We start from the raw sequence: 23,268 nt of genomic DNA, 5'->3' as shown, positions 1-23,268 counted from the left end.
TTTGAGGACCGGGGGATGGGGGGGGGACACGCGATTTCCTGAAGATTTCCACTCGTTTGTGGGCATTATGAGTTTGCAAATGACTAGAGACTCCCGGAACTTCCAGTAGACTTTGGATGTCTGAATATCACATTTGACATCTATAGTGAGACACGATCCAGCGGTACATCCTTGATAAACTGTCCGACGTGCACTGCTCTCTGGAGCTCAGGAGAGGAGTCTGGATGCAGACCTGGTGCAGTGCAATCTGGGCTGCACCCAATGCTTTTTAATGGGCTCACCTAACCCCACCCCTCATAGTGACAGCACTAGCTCCATTTGAGTGCATTGTGTCTGACATTGCATCGCTGAGTGATCTCAGCTTGCATTATTAAGGCTGCATCCAGATACTATTGGAGCTCAGAGGAGCGCATGACAGTGTGTGTCTGTGTGTGGTCACGTGATGTGCGTTTTCAGTGGACAAAGGGCTGTTCAGAAATGCTAGGCAAAACACGGTGTGGATGTGGATCATTTTTGTTCTAAAATGCCATTTTAACACTAAGACGTATTAGTGTAAACGCGGCCTAAGTGTGTATTTTTCGCAGTTTGTGATGGGGGCGGGTCGGAGGATTGGAGATGCCGGCTCAGTATCGTGTTGTCTATTGGCCATCGGCGATGGCAGTGTCTATAGGCCCAACCCAATTATACACTGCTTCTTTTTCAATGGGTTAGTTTTTTAAAGGCTGTTGAAACAAAAAAAAATGAAATTCACTATTTCTCTTTTATGCTAATCAGGAGCCATGAGCACCCATTGACAGGTAAAAGCTGATCTCTCTCTTTCTCAAGTTCAAGTTGCTTTAATTAAATTCAATTCAGCTTTATTTGTATAGCGCTTTTACAATGTAGATTGTGTCAAAGCAGCTTCACATAAATGGTCATAGTAACTAGAACAGTGTGGTTCAGTTTTTTAGTGTTTAAGTTCAGTTCAGTTCAGTTTAGCTCAGTTCAGTGTGATTTAATCATTACTGAGAGTTCAAACACTGAAGAGCAAATTCATCGATGCGTAGCTCTACCAATCCTGAACCATGCGAGCCAGACATTTCGTACTGTATTGCCAAAGCATTTTAGATGTGTTTAAAGTGTGTAATATTTTTACAAAATAAATTCATAAAATATACAGCAAATGATAAATGACAAATAAAAACAAAACAAAAATTATAACAATTACAAGAATATTATGTCATTTCGTCCTCTTTGAGTATATAGTAAAGTGTTTCTGAGTCTTTTATTCAAAAATTAATGTTTCTCATAGCTGTGTGTGAGCAGTCAGTTGTGAAGCCAAGAGAAAATAGGCTTAAATAAAGAGGTAATGCAAACACATACAGTTAACAACTTTAGAAAGTGAAAGTAAAATCGTGGACAGTTTAGAATATTTAGAATCTACGGCTGGACTGATTTTTAAGCACCCAAAAGGCATTTCTTTTTTGGGTCTGCAGAGCATGGGAGACTGTGGACAGGTCTCACGCGCACACACAACAAGCAGTACAAAATGTATAGGGCAAGAGAAGATTTTCCACTGGTTAATCAATCGCGAATGATCACCAAATGTACTCGGGCAGCCGTTAATACACAGTTAAGGTCAGAATTATTAACCCCCCTGAATTATTAGCCCCCTGTTTATTTTTTTACCCAATTTTTGTTTAACAGAGAGAAGATTCTCTCAACCCATTTCTAAACATAATGGTTTCACTAACTCATTTCTAATAACTGATTTATTTTATCTTTGCCACGATGACGGTAAATAATATCTTGCTAGATGTTTTTCAAGACACTTCTTACCAGCTTAAAGTGACATTTAAAGGTTAACTAGGGTAATTAGGTTAACTAGGCAGGTTAGGGTAATTAGGCAAGTTATTGTATAACGATGGTTTGTTCTGTAGATTATCGAAAAAACATAGCTTAAAAGGGCTAATAATTTTGACCATAAAAATATTTTTTCTAGCCAAAATAAAACAAATCAGACTTTCTCCATAAGAAACAATATTATCAGACATACTGTGAAAATTTCCTTGCTCTGTTAAACACTATTTGGGAAATATTTACAAAAGGAAAAAAAAACTCGAAAGGGGGCTAATAATTCTGACTTCAACTGCACATGTGTGGCCCGCCCGAGTAAAGTCTGTGTGTGGGAAGTACTGAACTGTTGCTATTATTAAGTCAAAAGTGAATCTAGTGTTCTTTAACATTGCTGGTGCCACACCAAAAGCCCTGCTCCCACAGCAAAAAGAACCGAACCATACCGTGGCTCCAGTATTGTGAACTGTACCAAACCATGGCACTGGTGAATCGTTACACCCCTAGTATAAATCTAAGATTACATAAGAGAATTGAGGAATTAGTAGAAGAACTTAAAGATGGCCTTAAAGTTGTGTTACCTTGTTTTTAAACCTACCTTTATAGCTTTAATTGCTGACTTTGTAATCTGGGTCATCTTGGCTTTGGAGATAGGTGGCTTGTATTCATTCAATGAGTACAACTGAAAAAAAACAAAAAGAGAAACAATTTTTATAATGCATGGTTTCCGCAACATTCATTCTTCCGTGGCGGAGCGCCACACCAAAATTCATCCCGCCACGGCTACATTACAGCTTCTTATTCTAAATATTCGGTTGTTTTTTAAATAGCGGGTTAAAATCGCACTGAAAACATATGAAAAGGTAAGTGAATAATAACAGCGCAAACCTTTCTGTGATAATATTAGTGCTGTGCGTTCTGTTTAACCCTTTAAGGTGACGTGCTGACTGACTGACTGACTGACTGACTGACTGACTGACTGACAGGTGCGTGATGCGTGAGACCAGCAAACACGGCGTAGCTTTCAGTTATGATAAACAGTTTCCAAACTTATACTTTATTAATAGACAAAGGTCTGTGTGCATATAATGGCTTTATCTTGCTGGAGTTTATAGCCGTTTCACTTTACTTCAGGACGCATTAATGCCGCGGTCTGCTCTGCAAGTCTATCAGAGACATTCATAAATATTCCTAGCAAATCTAATAAATGTTGGAGACGCTACATAAACGCACTAAATCACACTTCAGCTGCGTTTATTTGAGGGCGCTCAAGAAAATCTGCACTTGAGCAGCGTATATTTAAGGGCGTGCAAGAAGTTTTGTGCACGAGCAGAGGAAATTGGGGCTCACACAGAGATTGACATGCTCGTCGGTTAATAAAAGAATGCAATCTCGACTTAATACTGACGCCACATGTAGTGGTAGATCTGTGTAAAATGGCCAACAGAGTCTGCCGCCAAAGCTGGAAAAAATCCTAGAGGAAACACTGTAATGGAATAATGCACATTTCACTTATAAAACAACAATTAAAATAGACAAAAATATATTTAATTTTGGTTATTTTGCCATTATGTATGGAGGACCAGGAGAGTCACTTAAAAAAATAAAATGAAAAATCATTATTAATTTAATAATTGAAAAAACTTCTATTTTAATTGATTTATTAGTGTGCTTTTTATTGTTTGATTTCGTCATTTAAAAAAACACAACTTTAAAATTTGTCTATTTATTTACACATTTAAAGGTGGTTTACATATATATATATATATATTTATATACTAGGGCTGCACAATATATCGTTTCAGCATCGATATCGCAACATGATCATTCGAAATATTCACATTGCTAGTATATGCAATGTTGAGTCTAGATTATAATTTATCAATTTATCTATTTATTAAATTATTAATTAATTTGATATAATTTATTGCAAGTGCACTGAAAAAAAATATTCTGCAAAATCATTGCAACTAATCTATATGGGCTGAATTTAAACAACTTAAATTTAGTTATGTTCAACTTAATTAGTTTGATAAATTCAGCCAAAATTAATTGTGTATAACCACTTACCTTCATTTTAATAAATCTAAAGAATCATCATTGAATTTTTTCAGTGTGTTTTTGAGGCCTGTGATTGTGTGAGGGTTTTAAAAGCATTCAGGCATAAGAAATTGTACTGCTTGTAACTTTACCAAATTAACAATTAATTTGAATGAACTGTTTATAAAACCAAGACTATGAAGTGTTATTTTATTTTCGATTATTCAATTACAGGCTCTTTTTTGGACCTTTTTGCCCTTATTCGCCTCACTTTCTAATAAATTATGAGGTTTAAATACTCCGTTATGATATTTCAAGCACTCATTTTTGCTGGATTAGCTTGTCAGATGGCCATCATTACCACACTTTTTGATGCAAAAAATATTTACTTAGTGCTTTCCATAGTATTTTGTGTTTAAAAAATGTTTATTTACAAATGTGCATTACGTTATTGAGCAATTCCGTGCAAATGTCAACCTTGCCATGGAAAAAAAATTATGTTTTTACCAAAATATGGAAACAGTTTCTGTTTTTTTTGTGTGAGCAAGTATTTTAAAGTGCTTTAGAAACACTCAAAAATGCTTCGGTCAATGTTGTCAAACTATTATATTGGATTTACCAAAACCACACAAGTGGCAGTTTCACATCTGTCACATCCATAACGGAGAGATGTCACATCCATAACAACACTTTTCCCTCATAAATTTGGAAATATGAAATAAAATAAAACCAATCATTTTTGTTTTATAGAGAGCCAACTCATATACTTTTCTTAATTCACAGAATTTCCATGAAGTGCGTTGTAAACTCTGTAAACCTGCAGAGTTTTTTTGTCACATCCATAACGCATGCTTATTTTACTCATTTAAAGTATAATACATGTTTACAGATTGATATTTTTCCGATCCTGTAATTTTGTGGTCAGTTGTTCGGGAAAATATGAACAGATGTTTCATTATAACGTTGACATATTATTTTTTATGTGAATTTATGTTTTGAGTTTTTACTGCACGTCACATCCATAACGCTGGAATTGCTCTATTACAATTTTATAAACAATGTAATGAGATTACAATTTTAAATAAACATTTTTGAACAAAGAAATATGAAAAAATACTTTAAATGCTAACATTTTATTATTCAACATTTAAAAAAAAACTATTGGGAATCTATTAAAACTTGTTTTTAATATATATATATATATTTTTTTTTTTTTTTACTGTAGCCTATCACCATATAACAAACTGGCCAGCTCATATCCTCAGTTAGAATTTATTCATTTAAATGGTTAAAAACGCAATTTGTCTTAAAGCTTTCTTCTATTGGTTATTATTGTCAAAAATGGGACAAACGAGCCCATATAGGGGTCAAATTCTACACTTTGTTAGTGTTGGAGGTGGGTCTTTCGAACCACCCGAACCCCATAGAGGTAAAGTTGGTTTATTCACACACTTGTTCAGTGACTACTCCCTATATTGTTTACCACGGCACTGTATGACTTGAAAACAACATTAACACTGTTTATTTGACTGTGAACAATGTTGTACTTTGATAGTCATCAGCAACTAATATAATTTCCCTATTTAGAGTTTGCAAATAATACTTTTATGAAATTATAATATTAAGAGGAAAGTCTGAATGTGCGAATATAAAACCGACTTTACCTCCCTGGCTACGGGCCTGAATTACTGTATACCTGAATACAGTGGAGTCCTCGAAAAACAATGCTGTTTTTTTAATTTGTATCTTTTTCCTAATGAATTTATTTGTGCCTGTAGACCGTTTGTTATATTTGATGCACTCCCCTACAGAATTCTCCAAATTAATCTAAAATTATAAATTCTTTTCAAATAGTTATTCAGCTCATCTAGTGAATTTGTCGTCATATTGCAACATATAATCGCAGAATTAAAAAAATATCACAATGCTAGATTTTTCAATATCGTGCAGCCCTAGCGTAAACTATTAAACTACTAAACTGAACGTTTTTATTTTGTTTCTAATTGCCACTTCTGGTACTTCATAATTGTGTATTTTACTGCAATGTGTCATAGTAATAGCCAACAAATCACACTCTGTTACAAAGCAGTTCAACTTAAAAAGTCCATAAACTTAAAAAAAAGATCCATTTTCTAATAGACAAGGTTTTGTTATTTGGAAAAATTTTGTCCATTTTTATTATCTTCTTATAAATTTGTGATCAATATGGTTTACAATGCCTTTGGTACCTACGTTTATTGTTGGATGGATAGAAGTAAAGTTGGTTTTATATTCGCACATTCGTTCATTTAGAAGTCTCTATATTGTTTACCATGTTACTTTGAATATTCGATCGGAAATAGCATGCAAGTATGACTTCAAAACAACAGTAACATATCTAATTGACTTTGAACAATGTTGTACTTTAATAGTCATTGGCCGCTAATATAAATTGCAAAGAATACATTTCTGAAATTATATTAAGGAGAATATCTGAATTTAAACCCAACTTTACCTCTATGTTGGATAGCACTGGTTGGTGGTTCTTTGGGGGAATGTATGTTTATTTTTTGTTTAATTATAATTTATATGACTGTTGATAGTTGTTGGTTTTTTATTATTATTATTATTATTTAAATGGCTAATTGTTAGAACGCAAGTTTTATCTTTGTTTAAAAAAATGTATTTTCAAGTGACTGTCTGCGAAAATTTCTAATAATAAAAATATTGAAACCAAATTATGACAAATCAACCCATGTGAAAACAAAATATTTTGAAAACACTTATATAAATAATCAATGCATAAAGACATGAAAGCTAGCATCCGCTGCCACTGTTAGCAATGTTAGCAAATCAGGCTGCAAAAAAAACAAAGGCCGTGTCCCAAAACCCACTGGTGCAGCCTACAGTATGTTGGCCAGCACACGCGGGGGATGCAGCATTTTTGGGGGGTCTGATTTAAAACGCGCCCTGATGCCGAAAACCCCAGCTAACGTTAACTTGCAACGGGCCTGTGATAGCATCAGCGTTGTCTTAAGGGCTGTTCATCTCCCTCCAAAAGTATAGCACTTCATTGAAACTGTTAAATGCATGCAAACTAAAAAACTACATAGGAGTTTATTTAATAAATGTATTTAACCGCCGTGCCGGTTTTTTATAAACATGCGTAAAAACGCAAAGCTAGTATAATAATCTGAATATGTAACTGTAAGTAGTGAATTACAGACTTTTTAAACTGCATACTAAAACTGAAACAGACCTATCTAGGTTGAACAGTCAAACATTTTCGCTTAAATGCTTAATAAAAATTCAGTACCATACAGCCGAACTGATGACAACAAGCGGCCTACACTCGACATATCGTGTCCACGATCATTTCATACAGATCAAAATCATACAAACCTCGCCGTTAAACGCCTTGACGGCCTCCATTGTGTAAATTTGGTAATGTTCTTTCAAGCGGATAGAAAGAATTAAAGCTCTTCGTCCTCACAGCCGGCCTGGAGCAAGCATGTCCTAAAGTTAGCAGTGGTCGAGATGGAGGAGGGCGCTAACATGGCTGACAACGCGCAGACAAACACAGACCGAATCGAACAAACACTGAGTCGACTCCTCCGGAGAGACTCGGTAGGTTGAGGAAATGAACAAAGCGCTGTAAAGAATGGATGCGTCTAAGCTTAAGAAACTATTAGAAAATGGTATAATTCAAAATACAAATTTTGATCTTAGTCTTAAATTATAAGGTATAAATATAAAAGAAAAAAAAATTAAATAACAATCTTGTATTGTCAATATTCCTTCAGCCATTGGTGCTCACAATTTCAAGATGTTAACTGGAACGAGACATTTAAGATTTTCAAACGTTTTTGTATGACAAATAAAATCAAAGAGGTATCATTTAAAATTGTTCATTATATTCATCCTGTAAAACAGGTAATTTTTGTAAAGATGTTGTCTTAAAATGTGCTTTCTGTAACGATAAAGAAGATAGTATTTTTCATTTATGTTATAACTGCATTTATACACAATAGTTTTGGTGTGATCCTTTCTTTTTTGTTAGGCAGAGTATGAATATTGCATTGGAATTTAAAAAAAAAGATGTCTTATTTTTTATGAGAATACAGTCGACTTCAAAATGTGGCATATTGTTAATTTACTCAATATGTATGGAATTTTTTTATTCATAAATGTAAATGGGCAGTGAATAAAATAATTGTACACACTTTAAAATAGAAATAGGTCATTACTTATGCACAATAAAAGAAACAAAAAAATGCCAAAGCAAAAAGAACTGTTATTTTAAAACCTTAAATTTTGTTCTTTGAATAATTGTATTTATTTATTTATTTATTTTCTTCTTATATTGTACTTGTTTTGATGCCAATATAATGTTGTTATTGCCCTTGTATGTTTCCTTATGTGTCTTGTATGTTGCCTTGTATGTGTTCTAAAATTGCAATAAAAAATAAATTATTAATTAATAAAAAAAGAAAAGAATGGATGCATCTTCCTACTCTATGTGGATTTCTTAGACATTTGATCAATCCTTGTTTTATTTTTTATGGAAAAATAAGAAACACTATATTAGAAAATCTGTAGTTTTGAATAATTATGAAAATGTCTGTCTTAATTTAATCAGCTTTGCTAATCTTAATTATACATTCAAAATTAATTGGATTAATCAGCATCTTAAAAATCCTGCCTTTGTGGAATTTATTATAGCAAATTTATTTTTCTCTAAATTAGGGGATTTAAATTTGTTGCTCTTGTGTAATTATAATCCTGAGAAAATTCCTTCCAAATTATCTTCGTTTCAAACAATGTAATCATAGTATTTTAATCTACAAGCACAACTTTTCCCCACATAATTATATAATTTGGCACAACAAAGATTTACTGTACAAAAATAAGCCCATTTATTTTAATAACTGGGCAGAAAAAATATATAATTTATGTAAGACAATTATTTAATAACAGAGGAGTGCCTTTTAAATATGAGGAATTGTTATCCCATTAAAAATATCCAAGTACAGCTAAAGAATTTGCTATTGTATTTGGAGCAATCCCTTCTGGGATCATTACGCTTATGAAGGGATGGGAAAATCAGTCTCCCCAGGTTGTGTCACACACTTTGGAAAAGAAATATACTATTATCTGGAAACGAGAATAGACTTTACCTCAGAAATTCCTAATGTACAATAAAATCTGTGAAGTGTCATCTAAAATAATGCATAGGTGCTATCCAACAAAGGTTTTTTACGTTTATATTTAGTCATTTAGCAGACGCTTTTATCCAAAGCAACTTACAAATGAGGACAAGGAAGCAATTTACACAACTATAAGAGCAACAATGAATTAGTGCTGTAAGCAAGTTTCAGGTATGTAAAGTGTAAGAAGCAAAACAGTAGTCATTTTTTATTATTAATTAAGTTAGTGGAGGGGTTAGAGAGGGAATCAAAGATTAGTAAGGAAAGTGGAGACTAAATAGTTGAGTTTTTAGTCGTTTTTTGAAGACAGCGAGTGACTCGGCCGTTCTGATGCAGTTAGGGAGTTCATTCCACCAACTGGGCAGATTGAGCGCGAGAGTTCAGGAAAGTGATTTCTTCCCTTGTTGGGATGGAACCATGAGGCGACGTTCATTCACAGAACGCAGGTTTCTGAAGGGCACATAAATCTGCAGAAGTGAGAGCAGATAAGAAGGAGCAAGGCCAGAAGTCGCTTTGTAAGCAAAACATCAGAGCTTTGAATTTGATGCGAGCAGCAACTGGCAGCCAGTGCAAACGGATGAGTAGCGGAGTGACATGTGCTCTTTTAGGTTCGTTAAAGACCACTCGTGCTGCTGCGTTCTGAAGCAGCTGAAGAGGTTTGATAGAGTTGGCTGGAAGCCCGGCTAGTAGACAGTTGCAATAGTCCAGTCTGGAGAGAACAAGAGCTTGAACAAGGAGTTGAGCTGCATGTTCACATGGGAAGGGTCGGAGCTTTCTGATGTTGTAGAGTGCGAATCTGCACGATCGAGCAGTTCTAGAAATGTGGTCAGAGAAGTTTAACTGGTCATCAATCGTTACTCCAAGGCTTTTTACCATTTTGGATGCAGTAATGGTGGCCCCATCCATCTGGACTGAAAAGTTATGGTGTAGAGTCGGGTTGGCAGAAACTTCAAGCATTTCTGTTTTCGTGAGGTTAAGCTGAAGACGATGATCTCTCATCCAGTGTGAAATGTCTGACAGGCAGGCTGAGATGCGAGCTGAACCATCAGGGATCATCAGGGTGAAAAGAGAGGTATAGCTGGGAGAATCCTTGTTTCTGGATGACTGGTCCAAGAGATGACGTGTAGATGGAGAAGAGAAGTGGCCCAAGAACAGAGCCTTGAGGTACCCCAGTGTTTAGATGCTGTAGGTTGGACACCTCTCCCCTCCAAGACATCCTGAATAACCTGTCAGAGAGGTAAGATCTGAACCACTGTATACCCGTGCCTGCAACACCCAGTGACTCAAGCGTAGATGGCAGGATCTGGTGGTTTACAGTGTCAAAAGCAGCTGACAAATCCAGCAAGATGATGACTGATGATTTAGAGTATTCGCCCCCCTGAATTTTTTTTCCCCCAATTTCTGTTAAACGGACAAATGATTTTTTCAACAGATTTATAAACATAATAGTTTTAATAACTCATCTCTAATAACTGATTTATTTTCTCTTTGTCATGATGACAGTAAATAATATTTGACTTGATATTTTTCAAGACACGTCTATACAGCTTAAAGTGAGATTTAAAGGTTTAACTAGGTTAATTAGGTTAACTAGGCAGGTTAGGGTAATTAAGCAAGTTATTGTATAATGATGGTTTGTTCTGTAGACTATCGAAAAATAAATTTAGCTTAAGGAGGCTAATATTTTTGTCCTTAAAATGGCTTTAAAAAAAAATTAAACTGCTTTTATTTTAGCCGAAATAAAACAAATAAGACCTTCTCCGGAAGAAAAAAATATTATCAGACATACTGTGAAAATTTCCTTGCTCTGTTAAACATCATTTGGGAAATATTTACAAAAGAAAAAAAAATCAAAGGGGGGCTAATATTTCTGACTTCAACTGTACATACAAAATACCAAAACAGAAATAAAAAATGACAAATTTTGCCAGGATTTTTATTTACAATCAGAGCAACAACTGAAAGAATCAACAGCAGACGACATCGTTTTCTCATGTAGCAACATCAAGCAATCTCTCAACACTATATAAGCACACTATTGTTTCTCCTTCTGACTAATCATGATTACTCAATGTTCCAGTTAATAAACAGTTTTATTAAGGAAATGTAAGTTGCATAGTATAAACATACTGTATATTATCACAGTGGTGTTTAAATAGTACATCTTTTATGCAAATGTGATGTATATTCTGAGTATTTTTACAATGCTTCTACACTTTTTAATATCATTTAATAGCCAAGGGTGACAACAATAAGACAACCAATGAATAATATGTTCATGTCTTCATTTTTCTATTCTTACATCTCTTGCACTCCTCATGAAATGCAAGGCAAAGGCTTCATAGACAGCATTCATGGAACATTTTTAATTAAACAATGGCATCCCTAAGATGGTAATTGATCATCAGCTCTTGAAAAGGTCTAAGTCCTCACTGGCTGGTAGATCATTTTGCTGGATGTACTGCAGAATATCCATCTGGTTCATAACCTCAGTTCCGCTCAGCTGAAGATCAGTTGCTTGGGTCAAGTTGGAAGTCCTCTCCGACGCCACAGGCTTGGACTTTACTTTTGGCTTCATGGGATTCATAGCCGTGTCTGGCCTACATCTCACCGTCTTGCTGACAGAGAGATGTTTATGCAAGTCCATTTCCACACTGAAAAGAGGAAAAAGAAATCTCTTACTACTTTAATACATAGACTGTAAAATGTATGGACGTAGTGTCCGTGACGTCACCCATAGGCTTCTGAAGAGCGCAAAAGAAGCTACAAGTAGGCGCGGCCAACCGTTGCCATTTTGTCTGCGCGTCATCGTACCCACGGTGGGATACCAAACAAGGGCAAAGAGGCGGAGAGTGAGCGGAGCTACAGACACCTGCTGGTATTTTGTTTGGACCTGGTTTAGACAGACTTTACTTTGGGAGAAATGCTTAATACTTTATCACCTGCGACTCGTTTGTGTTCTGACCACTTGTGCTTGGTTGTAAACTATATCAATAAAGTGTTTAGACTTTTAAAAACACTGCTGTAATACATTGAGCCACTAAACATTGTTCTTATGACGGTTTTCTACAGGAGGAAAACGTGAATTACTTCCAAACACTACAGATAGAGTCTGTGTTAGTAAATGCAAGACTATTGATGAAATCCAGCATACCACTGTATGACAACGCTTCAGATGACTGATCTAGAGCCTACAGCTAATCAATCTGTCAGATTCAGAAGTGTTTTACAGCTCTAAAGAAAAATATAAATGATAAATGATCTGAAATAAAACAAACACATTTATAGAGATGGTATTTAAGTATAAAGCTTTACTCAGATGGGAAACGGAGGCCACATGAATGGTTTGTGGGCACAATTTAGTGCACACAGCATCCCATATCATCTGATAATTGAAAGAAATAAATCTAAAAGGCAACTGACTGTGTAAAGCCACATACAACAACACAGAAATATGATGAATATGGCGAGATCAGTGGCTAATCTGCAGGATTCAGCTGAGGTGAAGTGATGGTGACCAGCGAGACCTAACTCTCATTCAAGTGGCCACGCCCTTTATTATGCAAACTTAATATAGCCTAATATAAAGGAAACGGATGAGTTATAAAATAATCACACCCTTCACAGTTGTCATGAAGGGTAATATTAGCTGTATGAATCAAACTTGTTCTTTGTACCAGGCTGTAAACATCTTTATTTCTGCTGTAAAGTTGGCCATGTAACAGTGGGCTCAATTGAAATTTGCTCCATATGGAGCCAGGACTAGCGGAATTTTGATGAGTTGCAGTTTCAGTTACTTCCGTATTGGTTTTCTCAGGGAGAGCAGGAGGTTGCCGCTTGCTTTAATATTGTGTTTATATTGTAATATTTGTGCAGTCGCGTGCCTGACATGCACCTGGAGATGCAAATTGAATTTATCATCTGTTAATTTCAAATTCTCTACTACTTGCACCCAAGCTAAATAACCATTTCGATATCCATCCATATTTTCAACCTTTTCGAATGTTTGTCAGTTTGAATGTATGAACGAAAACTCCACAATCTGAAGGAAAAAAAAAGCTAAACATGTACATGGAAACCTAACCTCAAGAGCTCTTCTATGTCTTCATCCACTTTAGATTCAGTCATTTTAATACCATTACTGGTATTAGAAAACGGGGAAGAGTCGATACTTCTTAAAGGAGTGTTGTCAAACAACATCACATGACCTGAAGAAGACACAAATAAAATGTCAGCTGTTAAAAAAAAAAGTACTAACATTTATGGCTGTGTCGGTTTTTCGTAATATGAATGCAGATTATCAGATTTATGAGTGGTAAATATGTCAGGACATTGCAGAGAGTCTTTGCCAAACTTTTCTACACTATGAAAACATCTGCAATGTTCAATCGAGTGTATTATTTGAAAGCAGAGAAAGCAAGAAAAAAAAAAAACGGAAAAGAAAATAACTATTTACAGATTTAACCAGTAGATACAGCTGTAATTAGCATAGTTAAATGCAAATATTGATATATTCAGAGCATTAATGAGGATTATTTGATATTCATTCATTCATTTTCCTTTGGCTTGGTCTCTATTTCAAAGGTCGCCACATGGGAACGAACCGCCAATTATTCCAGCACATTTTTTATGTAGCAGATACCATTCCAGCTGCATCCCAGTATTGGGAAACACCCATACACTCTCATTTAAACTCATACTCATACAAAACGGACAATTTAGTTTATTCAATTCACCTATACAGCATGACTTTAGATTTTGGGGAAACCAGAGCACCCGGAGGAAACCCACACGAGCACGAAGAGAACATGCAAACTCCACACAGAAATGCCAACTGACCCAGCTGGGACTGGAACCAGCAAACTTTTTGCTTTGAGGTGACAGTGCTAACCACTGAGCCACCATACTGCCAGGTAATATGGTATTAAAACCGTAAATACTAAAGGTAAAATATCTGAGCAACAATGGATCAAGTAACAGTTACCCTTTTTGGCAGGCGAAAACAATTCTGTGTCATCTTCCTCTTCAAACAGTGTTTCTGATTTTGGTTTAGGGACACATTTTCCAACTGGACACACATCCTTTGGCTTCACATCTTTCTTAAGCCTAGGGGGAAAAAATAAGAGGAAACAGGTTTGGGAATGTAATTTTAAATGCATTCCATTACATATTATAAAATACCTAACAGAACTTGCAAAATCTTAAAAGATGTTGGACCAACATAAGATGTTGTGTTTTTTTCAAGAATTCGCCCTTAGCTGATGATTGATTATGAAGTGTTTGGCATGCTGTCCCGCGAGAGAGCCCTGAGCTCGTGATAGCCACCCCCCAAAATTGAGGAGTGAGAGGGGAGTTCAAGTTCAGGTAAGTCTTGAGAACTCTCCCCTGCTGCATAAGGTTGGAAGTAGATTGTAAATGCTATGGAGTGTCTATGCTGTCAATTTAGATTTTTCAATTTACTTGTTACATGTTTTTGGTCTGTGGGAGGAAACCGGAGAGCCCGGTGAAAACCCACGCAAACACGAGGAGAACATGCAAACTCCGCACAGAAATGCCGACTTGGCCAGGTAGTGTCTGACCCACATAGCAAAATTTCTCTGGCCCAGCTCTGGCCCACACAATCAGGTTTTGCTTGGCCCACATGCCGCAGTGAATTACGGTACATGACTGGACCAAATCTGGCTTCCAGACAAGGGCCAAACACAGACCATATCTGGGCCAAGTCTCAGCCAAGTTAATAACTCATAACTGGGCCTGAACTGGGCCAGATAGGTTGGTGTGTCACGATTGCAATAAAATTGATAAACCCATGGAGTGATGCGCTTTAGGCACACTATGGGCACGCTTTTTCTCAAAGTGACCTGATTGGTAGAATTTTTTTTCTTTACTCAAAAATGATTTTAGTGTATTTTAAATGTGGGTCAAGACTGGCCAAACTCACATGGCCCACTTATCAAATTTTTAAATTAATTTACGTTTTTCATCTGGCCCAAATCTTGTGTGCCGCCTTAAAAACGGTGCCACTTCTGCCAAACCCGGGCCATGTTTGGCCCACATGCTGTATGCCAGTGCCGGATGAATGCCTGCTGTGACAGCTTTTTGCCAAATCTGGGCCAGAATTCTTTGCTACTAGGGCAGTGACATTCTTGCTGTGTGGCAATGGTGCTAACCACTAGGCCTCCATGCTGCCCTGACAAGGAAATGGGAGGAGTAGGGGTGGAGGGGGGATTCTTCAAGACGAAGATGACTGAGGTAAGATACTCTGGTTGTTTACAGTTTTAAATCATTTTTATTGTCTGCATTTTATGTTCCTAAACTTGTCTTTTTTATTCCTGTTTATGTAAAGCACTTTGAATTGCCACTGTGTATGAAATGTGCTGTATAAATAAACTTGCCTTGCCTTGCCTTAAGGAGTCGTCTTATTGGTAAATCAGTGTTAGCTAATGTGAACCAGCTATCAATCATAAGCACGTGCTCCTCTCGAAATTAGTTTATAAATAAACTTCACTTCCTGCTGACCTGAATAGAAATCAAGCATTTCATGCTCTGTTCCCACAAACATTAAAAAATGAAATTGTCCAAAAGGTCTTGTTATACTGAAACATAAATTGTTCCGTTTTCTGGAACTAAGCGGGCCAACTCAACCCCTGAAAAGCAACCACACACCATGGAGTACCACCAGGCAGGCACGTGCACAAATAGGGCTCAACCTGTGCAGTGCACATGCCCTTTTTAGTCTTGAATGTAAAGTGCGCTTTCAAAATGATTAAAAGTGCCCCCACGACAAAACAACCCCCCCTCCCCCCAACCGCCCTTTAGTAGGCGCGCAACAACACCGCTCTTGAGTACGCCAACCCCCCCCACTTTACAGTAGGCGCACGACAACACCGCTGATCAGAACACCATCAAAAACAACGCTCTTCAGTACGCGCGCAACAACAACAACAACCCCCCTTCCCCCCCACCTTATAAAAATTTATCCCACACATGCCCTTTGGACAGTCTCTGCACGGGCCTGCCACCAGGGGCACACTGGTTATCGAGAGTCAACTTCTCTTGTTGTGGTCCTGCCCCCCTCACAATTAACATTACATAATGAAGTGTCGAGCGCGAGTGATTTACGCGAGGGAAAATGCTTTTCTGCCAATGACGAGTTTTTATGGCAATATGTGTTTTAGGTATATTATGGTAGGGAAAGCCCTAACGGATGTTTCGAGTGAGGTACAGGACGTCATGTGCTCTAGAACAGGGGTTCTCAAACTTTGCAGCCCGCGACCCCCAAAATGATAATGCCAGTGACTCGTGACCCCCAATATTCTCTGAGGTGGTGGTTATAAATACAGAAACCTTGTATGCAATGACACGCACAAACACACCAATAGACCCAAGTCTATTCTATGTTATTTTATGTATGTCAGTGCTGTAAATGGGCTAGAAAGTTTAACACCTGGTGTTACAAAATCTGCTGCATCTGACAGTATTGCTGTGTCTTTAGTACAGGGTTTTTCAAAGTCTAAGACAGTGGGCCTCCCTTTTGACACAACTTATCCATTGGCGCCCCCCTCCTCCCAAACACGCACGCACACACACACACACACACACACAAACACACAAAAAATTCTTACGATTTTTCTGCTACCTCATCATGCTTGGTTTCAAGGTGTCGCCGAAGGGTAGCGGGTCTCATACTGTCATTAGCCAAAATATCTTGACAAACCACACATAAAGGTCGTGGTTCATCAGCTGGTCCTGTCCACAAAATCCTAAATTCAAATACTGACCATCATATCGTCGTCTTTTGGGTTTAAGCCCTGAACTTGAAGGCTTTGAATCAGGGGGTCTCAGAAACCGATCCATTGTATTAGCAGCATGATTAGCAGGCATATACATGTATTGGCGGGCTTGCCAAACAGAAGCGAATTCACAGCTATGGCCTTCTGGATAAAAAAGATTTTCTTAATTTTGACGTATTATTTTTTTTAGCTTTGTTTAATTAAAACGTTTAAAAATAATAGAAAAAACCTATAATAATTAAACTTAATAATTATATTTTTATTATATAATATTTTTTCCCGCGCCTCCCCTGACATGCTATGGCGCCCCCCTGGGGAGGCGCGCCTCACACTTTGAAAACCCCTGCTTTAGTATAATGTAATTACCAGAGAAGTCGCAATCCAATAGAACTAGTAACTATAAGCTTCTATAGTAACTATAAACGACTATTTTTTTCTCTTCAGTAGGTTATTGATAAAATACAGTAAGTCTTAAGGTTTAATAAAAATTTATTGATTTTTGAAAATCACCAGGCGACCCCCCTTCATTGTCCCGCGACCCCTTGGGGGCTCCCGACCCCCACTTTGAGAACCTCTGCTCTAGAAAGTAAAACCCAAAAGAAAGTAAGATCGCAGGTAAAGATAAGAGTTATACAACCTACCTTTGACTTAATCCCTACCGTTACTATACTTTGAGTGAATAACCACATTTCTTATATTTTGAAACTGTTCACTTCCTGCCCACTGAAACGCAAGGGTCAGTGTAATGCAGGCAGTGGTGGAGCCAGAGGGGTGTCCGGGGTGGCTAGAGTACCCCAAAATTGTGTTTGCTGCTGGTAGTTTTTGATGCTGACTGACATCTCGTTTGTCTAAAGAAAGTTTTGAAGTTTGTCGGCAACGCTCAAGCCATTTTAAAATCAGAGACGAGCCAAAGACAAGAGCATATAGTTTGTGCAGATGGAGGTCACAGGAAGTTGCTAACTCTCCATTGAAGTGAATCGTTGCTTGTTGCTGTGTGTCACTCATGGTATGGATGGGTTTAAGTGTGCCTTTACATCACAACAAGGCTATGCTTTACATACCAGTACAACCAGCCCCTAGACTTCTCTTTTTGCACACACATTTTTCTTGTCACATTTAAGGTAAGTTGCAGAGGCCTGGCTTTATTGTGGCTGGAGGAACAAGCTCACCAACAGATAGATTACAGAAAGTTAAACATTATTACAATAACATATTTAGAGAACCTTACCATTCACTGCCCAGCGGATCCAATAACTCCACGTCTTCAGACGGCTTCTGAAGAGGATCACCGCTTTCAAAAAAATCCAGACCATCATCCACCTCTTTCTCAATAAAGTCAGGCTTATTTATGGTTTTGACTTCAACAGCCGTTGTCTTTGCTCCTACCAACACAATACATATGTTACCTAACAAAATTGATTACAATTCAATAAATAATAATAATATTAACATGTCAGGATGAATTCATATTAATTGCAGTATGGAAAACTGAAAAAAGTTGGTTTTTCAACCTAAAAACTCCAGCAACTCTGGACAATTTGCCAGAAGTGGGTGCTTGGAAAGGAATTTGACTAGTTCATCAAAAGCCACCCTTCTGTTGCAGAGGTCGGTCTCACTCACAAACAGGGCTTTGCGGGGCATTGGAGGCAGATGTATGCTTGGATACTTAGTCTTCAGACTGTAGTATAGCTGCTCAATTTCACTGTATTTTTTAGAAACCTGAAACAGAACAGTAACAGAACAATCATAATCATCATCTCAGAAAAGTAGAGCTTTTAACAACACACAATATTTCACAGAAATCTGCCCTATAGTCGCCTTAAAGTGGACATGATTCATTCATTCATTTCTTGTCAGCTTAGTCCCTTTATTAATCTGGGATCGCCACAGCGGAATGAACCGAAAACTTATCCAGCAAGTTTTTACACAGTGGATGCCCTTCCAGCTGCAACCCATCTCTGGGAAACATCCACACACACACACACTCATACACTACAGACAATTTAGTCAACCCAATTCACCCCTACCGCATGTGTTTGGACTGTGGGGGAAACCAGAGCACCCGGAGGAAACCCACGCGAAGGCAGGGAGAACATGCAAACTCCACACAGAAACGCCAACTGAGCCGAGTCTCAAGCCAGCGACCTTCTTGCTGTGAGGCGACAGCACTACCTACTGCGCCACTGCCTCGCCAAAGTGGTCAGGATGTAATGATGAAATCATGCACCTTATATCCACCAAGCACCAGTAATATTAGACCTATATTTCCCTTTGAATATCTTCATTTTAACTAATACAGGCAATTTGTGAAGATATTGTAAATAAAGTAGACATAGTCTCATACTTATTATTTTGGGACAATTAAAAGTCTTATCGTAAGGGTCAAATAATACCACACAAATCCTAAGTTAACAAAGAGGATCCAGAAAAAAACTTCAAGCAATTTCAATATCCATATTTGAGTTGGACAAATTCTGCTACATTTAACTGTAAATTCAATCTGAATGTTCATAATTAAATAATAACTTATTATTAATCAATAATATTCATAAAATTAAGCTAATCTTGTTACATCTCAATATTTATTTATTCATTTTCTTGTCAGCTTAGTCCCTTTATTAATCCGGGGTCGCCACAGCGGAATGAACCGCCAACTTATCCAGCAAGTTTTTACGCAGCGGATGCCCTTCCAGCCACAACCCATCTCTGGGAAACATCCACACACACACTCATACAATTTAGTCAACCCAATTCACCCGTACCGCATGTGTTTGGACTGTGGGGGAAACCAGAGCACCCGGAGGAAACCCACGCGAAGGCAGGGAGAACATGCAAACTCCACACAGAAACGCCAACTGAGCCGAGTCTCGAACCAGCGACCTTCTTGCTGTGAGGCGACAGCACTACCTACTGCGCCACTGCCTCGCCAAAGTGGACAGGATGTAATGATGAAATCATGCACCTTATATCCACCAAGCACCAGTAATATTAGACCTATATTTCCCTTTGAATATCTTCATTTTAACTAATACAGGCAATTTGTGAAGATATTGTAAATAAAGTAGACATAGTCTCATACTTATAATTTTGGGACAATGAAAAGTCTTATCTTAAGGGTCAAATAATACCACACAAATCCTAAGTTAACAAAGAGCATCCAGAAAAAAAACTTCAAGCAATTTCAATATCCATATTTGAGTTGGACAAATTCTGCTCCATTTAACTGTAAATTCAATCTGAATATTCATAATTAAATAATAACTTGTTATTATTAAGCATTAATATTCATAAAATTAAGCTAATCTTGTTACATCTCAATATTTATTCATTCATTTTCTTGTCGGCTTAGTCCCTTTATTAATCCGGGGTCGCCACAGCAGAATGAACCGCCAACTTATCCAGCAAGTTTTTACGCAGCAGATGCCCTTCCAGCCGCAACCCATCTCTGGGAACCATCCACACACACACACACTCATACACTACGGACAATTTAGCCTACTCAATTCACCTGTACCACATGTCTTTGGACTGTGGGGGAAACCAGAGCACCCGGAGGAAACCCACATGAAGGCAGGAAGAACATGCAAACTCCACACAGAAACGCCAACTGAGCCGAGTCTCAAACCAGCGACCCAGCGACCTTCTTGCTGTGAGGCGACAGCACTAGCTACTGCGCCACTGCCTCGCCAAAGTGGTCAGGATGTAATGATGAAATCATGCACCTTATATCCACCAAGCACCAGTAATATTAGACCTATATTTCCCTTTGAATATCTTCATTTTAACTAATACAGGCAATTTGTGAAGATATTGTAAATAAAGTAGACATAGTCTCATACTTATTATTTTGGGACAATTAAAAGTCTTATCTTAAGGGTCAAATAATACCACACAAATCCTAAGTTAACAAAGAGCATCCAGAAAAAAACTTCAAGCAATTTCAATATCCATATTTGAGTTGGAAAAGTTCTGCTACATTTAACTGTAAATTAATCTGAATATTCATAATTAAATAATAACTTGTTATTATTAAGCATTAATATTCATAAAATTAAGCTAATCTTGTTACATCTCAATATTTATTCATTCATTTTCTTGTCGGCTTAGTCCCTTTATTAATCCGGGGTCGCCACAGCGGAATGAACCGCCAACTTATCCAGCAAGTTTTTACGCAGCGGATGCCCTTCCAGCCACAACCCATCTCTGGGAACCATCCACACACATATTCACTCATACACTACGGACAATTTAGCCTACTCAATTCACCTGTACCACATGTCTTTGGACTGTGGGGGAAACCGGAGCACCCGGAGGAAACCCACATGAAGGCAGGAAGAACATGCAAACTCCACACAGAAACGCCAACTGAGCCGAGTCTCAAACCAGCGACCCAGCGACCTTCTTGCTGTGAGGCGACAGCACTAGCTACTGCGCCACTGCCTCGCCAAAGTGGTCAGGATGTAATGATGAAATCATGCACCTTATATCCACCAAGCACCAGTAATATTAGACCTATATTTCCCTTTGAATATCTTCATTTTAACTAATACAGGCAATTTGTGAAGATATTGTAAATAAAGTAGACATAGTCTCATACTTATAATTTTGGGACAATTAAAAGTCTTATCTTAAGGGTCAAATAATACCACACAAATCCTAAGTTAACAAACAGCATCCAGAAAAAAACTTCAAGCAATTTCAATATCCATATTTGAGTTGGACAAGTTCTGCTACATTTAACTGTAAATTCAATCTGAATATTCATAATTAAATAATAACTTGTTATTATTAAGCATTAATATTCATAAAATTAAGCTAATCTTGTTACATCTCAATATTTATTCATTCATTTTCTTGTCGGCTTAGTCCCTTTATTAATCCGGGGTCGCCACAGCGGAATGAACCGCCAACTTATCCAGCAAGTTTTTACGCAGCGGATGCCCTTCCAGCCGCAACCCATCTCTGGGAAACATCCACACACTCACACACTACGGACAATTTAGCCTACTCAATTCACCTGTACCGCATGTCTTTGGACTGTGGGAGAAACCTGAGCACCCGGAGAAAACCCATGCGAAGGCAGGGAGAACATACAAACTCCACACAGAAACGCCAACTGAGACGAGGTTCGAACCAGCAACTCAGTGAGCTTCTTGCTGTGAGGCGACAGCACTACCTACTGCGCCGCTGCCTCAAAGAGAACTCTTTCCCGGGGCACATGCCGGCATCTCCGGGTTCGTTTGCGTCACCGCACGGGCTCGGGGATCTGGACCCGACTCCCTTTCGGTCGAGTGGGGGCGACAGAGGCCATCGCCCCTCTTAATATTTATACTAATATTAATGTTAATATTTGAGACTCATTCATTCTTTCGTTTTCTTTTCGGCTTAGTCCCTTTATTAATCTGGGGTGGCCACAGTGGAATGAACCGCCAACTTATCCAGCATATGTTTTATGCAGCGTATGCCCTTCCAGGTGCAACCCATCACTGGGAAATGTCCACACACACTATGGACAATTTAGCCTACCCAATTCACCTGTACCGCATGTCTTTGGACTAAGGGGGAAACCGGAGCACCCGGAGGAAACCCACACAAGCACAATGAGAACATACAAACTCCACACAGAAACGCCAACTGAACAAGCCGAGGCTTGAACCAGCAACTTTCTTGCTGTAAGGCGAACGTGCTACCCACTGCGCCACCGTGGGTAATATTGGCGATAAATTAAAATGATCACTTCATTATATGGTGGAATACGTCAGGCTGAAATATTACAGTCTTGTAAATAGTGTTGTGAGAAATGTACCAAAGCGACTGAGAAAAACTATAATATCATTACCAATATTGTTGTCATGAATTTAAAATAACTACCTTATAGTGCTGCAAAAACGAATAAAAAATGTGTAATTGTACAACCATAGACAGTTACACACAACAAACTGCAGAACGTCTCCTGTTTTGTGTATTGCTGACTTGAAGGAAGAAAGGCAGGTCACAACCACAATCTGATATTCCACATGCCCTGTAATCACCGATCCTCGGATCTCCTGATAGAGTGGCACATGGAGGTCGATGCCAGTAGCCTCATTTTGCAACGGCCTATGAAAAGAAATACATAAGTAGGAAAAGATTTAGAAAATCATTGTCTTAGAACTGACTTCAGCCAATTCAGTTGAGCATCCAATACTGAAGTACATGCATTGAATGTGTAAGTACAAACTTATCACAAGAAATCACATATAAACAAAATTCGGTCCCACTTTATATTAAGTGTCCTTAACTACTATGTACTTGCATCAACAAAATAAATACAATGTACTTACTGTGTTCATAATGTATTTGGGAACACTTGTGGTGCACTTGAGTTGGGATAGAGGTTGGGTTATGGACAGGTTTGGTGGTGTGGGTAGGTTTAT

General features: G+C 37.8%; 2 protein-coding genes across 4 annotated transcripts in view; both read right to left on the bottom strand.

Moving 5' to 3' along the window:
* Positions 1 to 7,436, bottom strand: part of scaf8 (SR-related CTD-associated factor 8) — a 56,058-nt gene extending 48,622 nt beyond the window's left edge. For 2 of the 3 annotated variants that reach the window (XM_073926982.1, XM_073926983.1), the window contains exons 1-2: positions 7,255 to 7,409; positions 2,432 to 2,515 (exon numbers count right to left, since the gene is read on the bottom strand). Coding sequence is in view for 1 of the 3 variants with exons in the window: in NM_001436747.1 (NP_001423676.1) it covers positions 2,432 to 2,515; positions 7,255 to 7,284 (114 nt within the window). In the remaining 2 variants the exon portion in view is untranslated. Of the gene's footprint in view, positions 1 to 2,431; positions 2,516 to 7,254 lie in introns of all 3 variants that reach the window. The other variant, NM_001436747.1, reaches the window with a different exon arrangement.
* Positions 7,437 to 10,981: 3,545 nt separating this feature from the next.
* The window catches only part of hs1bp3 (HCLS1 binding protein 3), a 13,929-nt gene continuing 1,642 nt past the window's right edge, over positions 10,982 to 23,268 (bottom strand). The window contains exons 2-7 of the mRNA NM_001256221.1: positions 22,786 to 22,951; positions 18,364 to 18,571; positions 18,081 to 18,234; positions 14,044 to 14,165; positions 13,144 to 13,267; positions 10,982 to 11,713 (exon numbers count right to left, since the gene is read on the bottom strand). Of these exons, the coding sequence (NP_001243150.1) occupies positions 11,464 to 11,713; positions 13,144 to 13,267; positions 14,044 to 14,165; positions 18,081 to 18,234; positions 18,364 to 18,571; positions 22,786 to 22,951 (1,024 nt within the window). The 3' untranslated portion in view covers positions 10,982 to 11,463. The remainder of the gene's footprint in view (positions 11,714 to 13,143; positions 13,268 to 14,043; positions 14,166 to 18,080; positions 18,235 to 18,363; positions 18,572 to 22,785; positions 22,952 to 23,268) is intronic.

Source organism: Danio rerio, chromosome 17 (assembly GCF_049306965.1).
Source record: "Danio rerio strain Tuebingen ecotype United States chromosome 17, GRCz12tu, whole genome shotgun sequence".
In the NCBI taxonomy this organism is placed as follows: domain Eukaryota; kingdom Metazoa; phylum Chordata; class Actinopteri; order Cypriniformes; family Danionidae; genus Danio; species Danio rerio.
Note: the sequence above shows the minus strand (reverse complement) of the source record. Positions and strands in the feature narration are given on the sequence as shown.